The following is a 12,111-nucleotide window of genomic DNA, read 5'->3' on the forward strand; positions in this document are numbered from 1 at the left end:
TTTTTTTTTTTTTTTTTTTTTTTGTGGTATGCGGGTCTCCCTCTGTTGTGGCCTCTCCCGTTGCGGAGCACAGGCTCCAGACGCGCAGGCCCAGCGGCCAAGGCTCACGGGCCCGCCCAGCCGCTCCGCGGCATGTGGGATCCTCCCAGACCGGGGCGCGAACCCGGTTCCCCTGCCTCGGCAGGTGGACGCGCAACCACTGCGCCACCAGGGAAGCCCTAAACTATTTTTAATGTGGCTACTGGAACATTTAAAATTACATACGCGGCTCGCATTTGTGGTTCCCATTGTTGGAGAGTGATGGTCAAGACCAACACTTCTTTATCACAAATGAAGAAACTGAGGCAGGGAAGCATAATGAGTTAAAGGCAGCACTTTGGGGATACCCTCTTCTGGCCTCTCAGGCTTTTCCTGTTGCCTTAAACCACACTGCTGCAGAGCTAGGAATGGCAGAGCCTGGCATGCCACCAATCGGATTTCAAACCTTTCTTTCTTTTGTCTTGCTAATTGTTTTTTCTAAGGTTTGATATTGAAATCTATTTTGCTTATGGAAAAATATCCCCTCTCTGCTGTGCACACACTTGCGATTTGTTATTGCAGGGTTACTCATGAAAGCACAGTAACTAGAATGGATGTTAAAAAATAAATCTAGAAAAACATTAGCATAAGGAAAATGCAGAGAATAAGTGAAGAGGACTATTAAGGTTTTTAAGATGTAGATGGTCAAGTTCTAGCCTGTGAATGTTTTATCCTGCTGCAGTTTAATAAATCACCATGGAGACCCTCAACATTCTGAGGGTCATCTTCAGCACAGCATCAGTCCCTGCTCAAAATTTAGAAGTCTGAGCCTATAATATTTCTTTCCTTCCAGAAGGCAATGTTTTTCTGGACAATGCTGTCATTGCAGTGAGGCAAATCAGCTCTTCATAATGGCACACCTCGTCATACCTAGGTACCCTGCTAGAAGTGGTCTTTATCCTCAAAGCCTTCTACCTCTAGTGCATGGATTAGTACCTGGTCATTCAGAAGCCAAACAGCATTATAGTTGACTTAAAGAAGAAAATCTTGTTTTGACAAAGTAAAATGGTCCCACCAGATCTGGCAAACGGAGATAAAATGTATTTCTTCTAATAATCAGCTAATTCAAACAAAAACAAAGATGTTTTTTGTTTCGTGTGGTTTTCCCCCCTTGGGAAGCCAGCAGAGAGGGAACTGCATAAAACTGGCTGAAATGTGTTATATTTGAGAAATCATGCAACACAGGGGCTCCTCAGTGTAATCAAAGAATAAAAGAGACCTAAATTCTGATATTAAAGTGTTCATGCAAAGAGCTGGAAAGGAAAACTGTGGGTCAGGCCAAACAACACATACAGTAGATGCATTCAAGATTTCTGTTGAGATATTCTTGTGCTCCATCCTAAATACAGCAAAACCTAAACATCATCTTAAATCAAATGTTTGGTGCTCTGGAGCCCCCTATGTTGCATGCATGAATTCTATTAGTTATGATTAGTCAAGTTTTGCCAGTCAAACCTCGAACAGCATACTTCCAGACTCAACTCACTCCTTATTCACCTCTAAACACTCTCATATACACCAGCCTGGAAAGATAATCTATTACAGACAGATCCTAGGCAAAAGCGCATCTGCCAGAGTGAAAACAGCACTTGTTACTCTATTCAACAAAAAGAAAGATTATTTATTTTAACTTTAAGAATTTTTTGGATCCCTTCCTCATAGATGAAAAAGAAAAGACAGGAAGTAAAGGAAGTTACTGCCTTATTCTGAGACAGTCCTATAGACCATTTTTTGTTTTGCCTTGCTTTTAGTCTCAAATGAAATCTGGATGGTGTAGTTTTACAGGGCATGTCTAATCCTATTGGTAAAGAAGAAGAGTGGCCTTCAAATAAGGAGGCCAATATTAGAAAAATTAACATTGCAGATATATAAAAATAACCAGAATAGAAACTATAGTTTGGGCTTCCCTGGTGGTGCAGTGGTTAAGAATCCGCCTGCCAATGCAGGCAACACGGGTTCGAGCCCTGGTCCAGGAAGATCCCACATGCTGCGGAGCAGCTACGCCCATGCACCACAGCTACTGGGCCTGCGCTCTAGAGCTCACGTGCCACAACTACTGAAGCCCGTGCGCCTAGAGCCCGTGCTCTGCAACAAGAGAAGCCACCGCAATGAGAAGCCCACGCACCACAATGAAGAGTAGCCCCTGCTCGCCGCAACTAGAGAAAGCCTGCGCGCAGCAACAAAGACCCAACGCAGCCAAAAATAAGTAAATAAAAATAAATTTATTTTAAAAAAAAGCAAAAGAAACTATAGTTTATATGGTCAGGGCATTCATTCAAAAGATCTGATAAAAATCTGTCATTGAAAGGTTAGTGATCAAAAGGCTTGAAAAGAGCAAAGCATCCAAAGCCATGGTTATGCTTCCTTCAGGACAAGGGCATTTTCGGCCCAACACGTGGAAAGACCACCCAACCTGGAGGCAGGGACCCAGCTTCTAGGCTCCGTTTGGCACTCTCCAGCTCTCGGCCTTAGATGAGCCAGGAGAACCACCAGGCCCGAGGTTCTCCTCTGCAAAGTGACGAGGTTGGTCTATTAATAAGAAGACCCCCCCCACCCAGTTCCAGCTCTGCTTAATGCTATCACACCAGCCTACTTCACATCAGAACCCCTAAGCCAAGAGGAACTCTTACTAAGATTAGTTCAAGCCAAATGCCAACCTGGTAGTTTTCAATCCTTGTTAATCTTAGGGTACAGATTACAAATATGAACCTTGAGGAAGTAGAAAGAAGCACCTAAAATATGTACTTTTAAAGTGTTAAGTTGATTCTGATCTATTTCTCGGAAAAGATAAATGGGCAACAGAGTGAGCTTGGAGGAAAGAAATATGGAAATGTCACTGTATCATCTTATACATTCAGGAATTTACCCTAAACTTTTAACGTTTTATTTTGAAGGTACCAGAGTCTCAGTAAGAGCTTGAAAAAATTTTACTTTTGTTTCTGCAACAGTACTACCAGTATTACCTGGAAACTTGTAAAAGCCTTCTCTCTCTCTTCTTTTTTCTTACGTTAAATCCATGATTTGTGATTCCCAACAATGGAATACTAATGGATCCTCAAAAAACACTAATTGCCCATTTTTTCCCTAATTACAAAATGTAAGAACTCTTTAATGAAAACATTAAACATGATGTCATTTTTAAAGTGCCAGAGGTTCTATTTAAAGCAATGCCATAAAGTAGATAGCTTATTTAGTTTACAAATAGCAACACAAAAAGGTTCTTTAAGTCTGTTTAGCATATCTAAAAGCGCTTCTTTCTCACATTTAAATATTTGGAGCTGGTCCCCCCCCCCAGTTTATTACCTTATCTCAACTGTATAATTTTCTTAAATAGGATTCAGAGAAATAGTCCTAGATTTAAATTTTTAAACACTAATTTATAAAAGCATTGGTTGATTCCCATAATACAGCTGGTAGTCAAACTGGACAAGATAATGAATTGACTGAGATCATTGTTACATCTTCATCCAAGAAAGCTGCCTCTAAAAAAAGATCTTAAATTGCTGTAGAAATCCAATTTGGAAGAAGCAAAAGAAGCATATAGATGGGAAACACCAGCCATGATCACATTAATTTTGTGGCTAACAGCACTGCTTTGAAGTGAAGAAGAAGAAAAAAAGATGACTAAAATAATAAGTCCACTCAAATCCCCAATTTTAACCTAACAACATAACCAGAAGAAAACCAACTACAAAATGTGACACAAAATTCACATCTTGGTGATCCAGCGAACATCACACCCCCCCCCACAAAATAATTTTCAGCTTAATCAGAAGCAAAGAAATGCTAAGGAAACACTATAGGATGGTGGTGCATCATTAAACAGCAAATTATAGTAAGAAATCAGGAGAGCCGGAAACTGACATTAGTATGAACAGCCACGGAAAGTCTACAACTGATTGGTTTTGAATCCACAGGTGTGGGAAATAATAACGACAAATAATCTTAACAAAAATCTTCAACTTACTGTAATTGAAAAGCTATACAGGGAAAATCTCTCTAACAAACTACTATTCACTTAACCCCTTATTCAAACAAAAGCTGCGACATCACAAAAATATAAAAATAAAGGCACTGTTTCCACTTTTTTGTGGGAACGTTCTAATTAGCTCTCTGCTCACGTATAAACTATATAAGGTCACAACTGACTTCTGATTGACAAGCAACTTATGGATATCAGCAATTTACATTCAAAACCAGTTGGCTGGAAGATATCAACTGAGTAAACAAGTTTAGTCTGAGTAAAGTTGAAAAATAAAAATCTCAGGAAAGCTTGTGGGAAAGAGAATTCTTACCTGGCACATTATTTCACATGCTTTGTAGTTTCCCCACTGCAGTTCCCATGCTCATGAACATTATTTTACCCAGGAAATAATGGTCTTATTCACACGCGCGCACACACACACACACACACACAAGCACACACAAAACCTTCCAACAAAATGCTCTCAAGTTCCAGGAAACTACAAAAGCAACGTTAAAAGTCAGTGTAAAGTAAGAATTCCATTTGTGAATCTCACCTATGAAACTACAAGATCGTTCTCCTGGAACCAACTACAAAGTTCCCTTTCTGCTTAATAAGTGTAATAAACATCACCTTACCATTATCTGTAGAATAAAATCAGCAACGTGTTGCTTCCTGCAGACACCAAATCAAATTTTTTCTTCCTTTCTTTCTAGTAACTTCTTTTTCCCCAGCAAGCAAGATTAGGAAGAAAATAAAGCTTTGAGTACTGCCTCAGTAGTTCAGACCTCAAGACTGCGAAAATAGCTCTTAGTAAAAAAAAAAAAAAAAAAAAAAAAAAAAAAAGAACAGGTCTGGTATTTTACAATCACTTCTGCAGCCCAGAGGTACCTCTTGGACTCCCGTACCTCCTCTCCTTCCTGGCTCTAAGTTTCTTTCAGTAATGAGACTAATTTTTCCAGTAGCCTTGAACTCCCCAGATTTAACTGACATGGAAAATGTGACTAAAAACTTGTAGAACTGTCTAGCCTCCAACCTTACACAGAATCAACTTTGTTTTAAGTGTTGAAGAACACCTCGCAAGCAGCTACTTGCTCCTTTAGACTCCTGCACGACACAGCACAGAACACCAAATAACACTGCGCCATCTAGTTAGCAAGCTGCACTCTCCATTCTAGAAGGGGGGACACCTTCAAACCCTGGGACTTAAGGACTTGTCAGAGTTCAGCTGCTCTAAAGGTCCAATTGTTTATTTAAATAAAAAAAATATCGCTACTGAGATAATCCACATCTAGTGGATATGGGAAAATTTAGGTTATAATGGCACTACAAACTTTTACATCTAACTTTGATTTACAAGATAAAAGCAAGTTTTAAATTAAAAGGGCTTTCTGTTAATAGAGCTTATTATTCTGAAGACGGGGAATGATTTTCTTCGAAAGTTGTCCCTGGGTGCATGCCTATTATCTTTGCTTTTCCCCTTCCACTAATGAGCATTTATCTAAAGAGCCTGTTAATCCTCTGATGTGTGCTTCTGGTCAGAGGTAACAGTTTGAATAAAACCACTAATCACTGATCACTAAATCACTGATCATTAATCACACTCTCCAGTGCTGGTGACCCGGGCCATTTTCCCCTTTAGGTCTATGTATGCATCACAAACAAGCAGTTTAACATTTTAGATGCACATGTATTGTGTGGAGGTTATACTATTTCATCTCTAGATGTGAATAAATAATAATACTGCCACAAACTTGGGGAAAGATGTCAATTAGACCCCAGACAGGAGTTTCACAAATGCCTACTCTACAGCATGGCTTTCACGCTGAAGAAAGTAGATCTGATTATAACAAAACATGTGTTCTTCAAGAAATTCCCACATACTCAGAATATAAATTTTCCTTTATTTAGCTTTCACCAACTCCAAATCAGAGAGCACTCAAATCTTCTGCACCCACCACCCCCCATCCAAAAGCCTGTTAGGAAATCTCTTGTTTGATTTCTACTGCACACTGCAGCGCCCCCATCCCCGAGTTCTTTTTACTTTTATCCCTTAAACATGTAACACACAGTATTTTTATTTCAACTGCCAGATACGTGGATTCCGACTCAGTTCAGTGACTTAGGTATTTAACTTCCTCTTTAAATACAGAAACTTAAGGTTAAGAGAAAATAAGTAACACACGCACCAATTTATTGTATGGTACTTAGGGTTCGAAGACTCACATTCCCTCACTTTGGAAATGAAACGTTTAGTCTTGAGCCTTTGGCTAAATTTGGTTTAGTCAGCATCCTCAGTCATCACTCTTCGGATAACCGGTCTGAGGAAGGCGCTATGTAAAATTAAGTACTTTGCTTGCAGCGAGTGTGTTGTTTTCCTAAGTCACCACAGGGACACAGTATTATCATAATGTCTCTAAACATTTCCTGAGATGCCTTTTCTATCAGAGTTGAGCATTTTTGCCCTGGAGAAGCGAGCTCGCTGGTGCCTTTCTTAAATAATAGAAAAGGGCAGATTGTGTGTGCGCTGAGCAGGCACCGCGCTCCCCTCAGCCACCAGAAGCTCTTACCCTCACTCCGGGGACCGTGATCTCCCCAGGGAAAGCAGTAAAAGGCGGAGGCAGGGCCAGAGTGATAACAGTGTGGGCGGGAGAAGGGGTGGAGAAGGAGGGGTCCGGGAGGAGAGGGCAATAAAGATGCCCAGGGAACCGGCGATTGTACTGGTACGTTGGGGGCTGGGGGCGGAAAGCATTGTTGCTTTGTCAGCACTTCTAAGCCCCCCAACCCTTGAGTATCTGAAGCTGTTAATCAAACACTTACTGGCCTGCAGAATGACGTAATGGACCTGTATTCAGCCTTTATTCCTTGACACATGTCAGAGAGGGAGGGAAAAATAAAAATCAAACAGCGGACTCTGACAACGAAATCTACAAGCAGCCCACTTCAGTTTCTGGCCTTGAACAAGCCTCAAGTGGAGGCTGCACTCGTTCAGGGAAAGTTGGGGTGGACTAGATCAGAGGCTTTATCTACCAGATACCTCCCCACTACCTCCTCGAAATAAATCTATGGCAAAGGAAAAGCGGGATGCAGCCGCCGGAAGAAAACATCTCCTTGGTTCCTTTGTGCGTCTTGCCCCTCTAAGAACGTCTTGAAAAGTTTTAAGCGATTCCGTGGAGAATCTGCTGGAGAGGAAGACTCTGCCGCCGGGTCCTGAGAACTGCCACCGCGCCGCCGCGGCAAAAGCGGGAGCTGTCATTTGGGGCAGCGGCGGGGAAGAGGTAATGATGCCAGCGAGAACCGGACAGGGGCAAGAGGCGGCTGCAGGAGTGAAGGCGAGGAGAGCCTCGCCACGCTCGAGCCTTCCGCGCCTGGAGTGAAAGCCAAGTGCCCTCCAAGGGCGATGTCCCCTCCCCCGGCGCCCGCGCCCAGCACCTGCGGTGGGCAGCTCTGCGGAAGAGGTGGCAGCAGCAGGCTCGGCACCCGGGAGGGAGCTAGCCCCCCGTGCGCCCGCCCGCCCGTCCGCCCCCTAGGTGACCCGGCGTCCTCGCCGCGCCCGCTGGAAGTTTGCAAACTTTCTCCGGGGGTTCCGCCGCATCACCGGGAAGTTGGGGACGCGGGGGGAGGTTCCTGGCTCGCCGTCTCCGCTGCCGCCGCCGCTGCCGCCGCTTGACCGCACTTCTGGAGGGTTCCGCACCTTGCCAGGTCTCTGGAGGCAAACACACACCCCCGATTCATAACTGTTCCCCGTGTCAGGGAAACGCACGCGCGCTCCCACACACGCACGCACGCCGGGACGGACACGGCGCTCGTTCCACGTTAGCATCCCTCCAGTCGCACGGCGCGGCGGCCACCAAGACGCGCTCCGGGACGGACACGGCGTGGGGTCTCTGGGATAGCCTCAGGACACAGCCGATTCCACAGTCCACCAGCATTTGAGGCCGTACTTCCCTCTGGTCCGCCAAAGTGTTTACAAACACAGATCACCCTCCAAAAAAATGCATCGCATCTTCCCTACTCCTTGCCCTGCGACCTGCCCACTGGACCAAGTAACCTCGCGGCTGCTGCCGAGAACCAACCCCTGCAAACAAGTACGCTCCCGAGATGGCTCCCGCGGCAAGTGCAACAAAAGTGTCTAAATGCAAAAGCCCCAGATGTGGCCGAGCCGTATTTTTAGGAACTTACCAAACAAGTGTGGAGAAGGCAAGAGCAGAGCCCGGGTGAAGGGACCACGTTGGACTGAGCAAAGATTACAATACATTCTATTTAGAGTGCATTACATCACCCCCCCGGTGACGTCACGTGGGATTCCTGAACTTCTAAATCATTGCGGTCCGTGGGGGAGGGAGGGAGGGGCGGGGCCGGCGCGCCGAGGGGGCGGGCCCCGCCCCGGCCCCGCCCCGCCCCAAGAGCGGACCCTGGTGCACCCGCGGGGGAGCGGCGGCGGCAGTGGCGACCGCGCAAGCAACAGCTTGCAGAGCCCAGCGCCGTGTGACACGGCTCCCTGACATTAGTGGTGTGAGTCAGCTTGGAAACAATCCTCATGGTTTCAGACAGGACCACGGAGGAGAGGCAGGGACACGGGCTCTCCCGTGACGAGAGCCTGGTAGCGTTTGAAAGGTGTGGGGATGGGGAGAGGTGGGGAGGGGGTACTGAAGAATGCCGGAAGAGACTTTCTCCAAACAGAAATGCAGGACGCTCCCCCTTCCCCCACCAGCAGATGTCCAGCTCCTTTCTGCCTGCGACAGTCGTGACCTCATTACAGTGTTCCCTGCATCCTGGCTTCTCAGAGCACTCATTCGACACCCCTTTTCACCGCCCGCCCCGCACCCGCCCCTCTCCACCTCACTTCCAAAGGAATAACTTCTTTACTGTGCACACTCACTTGGAATACACTGTGCCCACCCTTTCCAAGACCCCTGCTTCTCGCGTCTGAGAAGCTGGAAGGAGAGTTGCTCCTGGGGGGTGGGGGGGAAGGTGAATCACAGCTAGAGCCAAGTGATGAGACTGATTTAGACTCAGCGTCAGAGCCGGAAGGGCCCTTGGCGATCACTTCCAGAGCCTCGTCTGTAACTCGCCCAAGCTCACAGGCTGGCAAGTGGCAGAGCCAGAGCCAGAATGCAGGATCCGGGCCCCTGGTCTGCAGTATCTTCCTGACAATTCCGTGAGAGGAGGAGTCTGGCGCTTTCATCATCAGCCAAGTCACCATCACCATCCTCAGCTTAACTTCCATTCAGATGTTCTCTCTGTGAGTCGGACTCAAAGGGAAGGCACAGGCTAAATTCCAGCATATCCCAGACATCCCAGACGAACACTGTCATCCTCGCGGCAGCTCACACTTTACAAAGCACTCGCACCCACGTGGAACTAACTCCCTTGATTCTCACAACAGCCCAGCACAAGGAGGAGAAATAGGGCAGGTGTTATAATTATCCCCATTTTACAGGTGAGCTAAGGCAAACCCCAGGTTAAGAGGCTGGCCTGAAGCTACTTGATCAAGTGGTGGCACCGGCACCACCCCGACCCCTGTTTTCAAACCTCAAATCCCAACTGGGCTCTTTTCTAGAACCAGGGCTGAGCTTTCCCTTCTCATGGGTTAGAACCTTTGCTAAGGATGTCAGGGCTTTGCTTAGGAACAGTTTTGCTCCCCTTAACAAACAATAATCATTCCTGACATTTATGTAACATCTGACATTTATATAGCACCTCTCATCCCAATGCATCACAACCATGACTGTGCAGTTTGCCAGAGAATCATGACTGGACTGGCTAGAAATTGTAATGCTTTGCCTGGATTGTCACATACTTCTGAGCTGGTTTTGACATACTAAATGGAAGAGCTTTGTGTTTCCTTCCTAAGTGTTTAAACGACTCTCTTCCCTTCAGTGTTTCTTGATACCACAGGGACTGCCGACTGTTCATTTCTCACAGCCTTATTCAGAACTCATCACTGAGTTTGCTATTTGCTGTCTTCCACATGTGGCCCTGAAGGAATTGCAGAAGAAGGGCTACAGTCCTAACTTGAATCTTAACCAATAAAACGTTAAATATGACAGCTCAATTACTTGGGTTGACGGAAGGAAGCAACAGCCTCCTTGCCCACATTCCCACTCAATTATCAGGACATCCTTTTCCGGTAAAGCAGGAATCTACCTCCTTCTCCCTCAAAGAAAAAGTGTGAACCAGACCAGGAGCAAACTTGAGGCAGAAAAGGAATGCAGCTTGATGTAGTAGTGCTAAGTCTGAGAGCTTATCTTTTTTCCTAGCTAATAGATGTGGACCAAAGGAATAGAATGGAGAATTGAATAAGCAGAGCTGAGGTGATAATCAAAATATTTAAAAACCTGTAAGTAATTAATCACCATATAAATTTAAAACATTTAATTCCCAGTATTATCTAAACAGAAGCACATATATATGAGTTTTAATGCAAGTAGTTCACCAGTTTCTAATACTATCCAAATCAGTTGTTGGTCTTTAAAAAGTGTGGCTGATCATTTGTTTGACATGCTGTCACCAGGTAAACAATGCCCCTGTCCAAGCCATGGTTGACAAAGGAACACACATGGAACTTTTCCAGTGATCTCCTCAATAACTTGATAATCATTAGGTTACTTGGAGTCTCAATGAGCAGATAATCTCTCCACATCAGCAATATTGTTCATGGTGCTGAATCATCTGTCAGCTTCTGCAGAACTGACAGCAATTTCATTCACAATGTTTCTAAGCCATTGTATTACAGTTTTCTATATATTCCAGATCTCTGTTACCAACTAAGTCACACACACACACACACAATTTTTTTGAATGTAAACTGAAGAAGAGAGGTGGTGTTTATAAGTGTGGACTCCAATGTCAGGCTGGCAGAGTTCAAATCATGGCTCTGCTACTTCAGTTTTAAATAATCTCTCGGTCTTAGTTTCCTCATCTTTGTAATGGGACTGGTGGTGATAATTATACTAATTCAAAGGAGTTAAGAATCGTGCTTGGGACAGGACAAATACTACATAAGTACTTGCCCCCATTTTTATCAATGAAAATAATGTGGCTAATGCCATGACAGGAGGATATTCAGTGATTTTAGCAAACTTGACCAAATAGATGAAAAGACAACCTGTTTCCCTATACTTCTCCCAGCCCCACACTAATCCCTGCATGCATTATCTGTACCAAGCAGGCTCTCGCCTGTCAAACCATGCCAACAGAGCCCTCATATTTGTGGACTTGAATTTTTGCATGCCTCGTGCTCACCCCATCTCTTTCAGGATCTGTCACAGCCAAAGTCCCATGGAGGCTGCAGTTTCCAGAAGCAGCCAAGCAGCAGCATCTCTAGGGGTACCTCAGCTGGTGGCAGCCATAACCTGGGGCATTTGCCTGCTGGGGTGCCAGCACCACCTCCAAGAATGCCACCTCACCCACTGGGATTCCACTCATTATGGCCTGGGGGATATGTGGACACAGAGACCCTTACACTAGAGTCAAGGTAAACTAGCCGGGGTACCACCCATCCAGGGTCCTCCCCACCCCCACCCTACCTACCTCCACAGGGTAGGGGCACAAGCAGGGCACAAGCCTGCCCATAAGGTACCACATTCATTGGACCTATGAAGAGCTGGCTTGTACCTACACTGACCAACGAGAATAGATGAGACCCCTGTTAGACCAGAGGTTAACCCTTTAGTTGCTGGATCATGGGGCAGTCCAAGGAAGAGGCCTGGGCAGCTGGGCCAGTGGGGCAGCCAAGAGGTCAGAGCAGTGGGTATATACTAACCCTATAGAAGAATTTTAATATTTTAACAAGTTTACAGCCTTACCAGTGCTTACCCACTGAATATGAGGCCTGAGGAGAACCATCGCAAGGGTCCTAAGATGGGGAGAAATCCTTTTGCCTCATGTTTTGGATTCAGTCATTTCTCCAACATTCAACAAAGGTTGACAGGTCTGCCCAGTACTGGGGAGGGGAAGAAAAAAAAAGGGTCTCCTTCCCAGCTCCTAGGCTCCTGCGGAAGTTCTCAAACTTAGTGGCATAAGAAGCACTTAGGTAACCTGTTATTTTATTTATTTTTTTTTTT

At 45.3% G+C, this 12,111-nt stretch overlaps 1 protein-coding gene across 7 annotated transcripts in view; it reads right to left on the minus strand.

The window, feature by feature from the left end:
- The window catches only part of CREB5 (cAMP responsive element binding protein 5), a 430,944-nt gene extending 422,629 nt beyond the window's left edge, over positions 1 to 8,315 (minus strand). For 2 of the 7 annotated variants that reach the window (XM_028489948.2, XM_028489956.2), the window contains exon 1: positions 4,681 to 4,699. In XM_028489948.2, the coding sequence (XP_028345749.1) occupies positions 4,681 to 4,683 (3 nt within the window). In that variant the 5' untranslated portion in view covers positions 4,684 to 4,699. Of the gene's footprint in view, positions 1 to 4,680; positions 4,735 to 7,474; positions 8,187 to 8,224 lie in introns of those variants that run through there. The other 5 variants (XM_028489949.2, XM_028489955.2, XM_024129515.3 and 2 more) reach the window with 5 other exon arrangements.
- Positions 8,316 to 12,111: the final 3,796 nt, after the last annotated feature.

The sequence above is a fragment of the Physeter macrocephalus genome, chromosome 5, assembly GCF_002837175.3.
Source record: "Physeter macrocephalus isolate SW-GA chromosome 5, ASM283717v5, whole genome shotgun sequence".
Lineage (NCBI taxonomy): Eukaryota > Metazoa > Chordata > Mammalia > Artiodactyla > Physeteridae > Physeter > Physeter macrocephalus.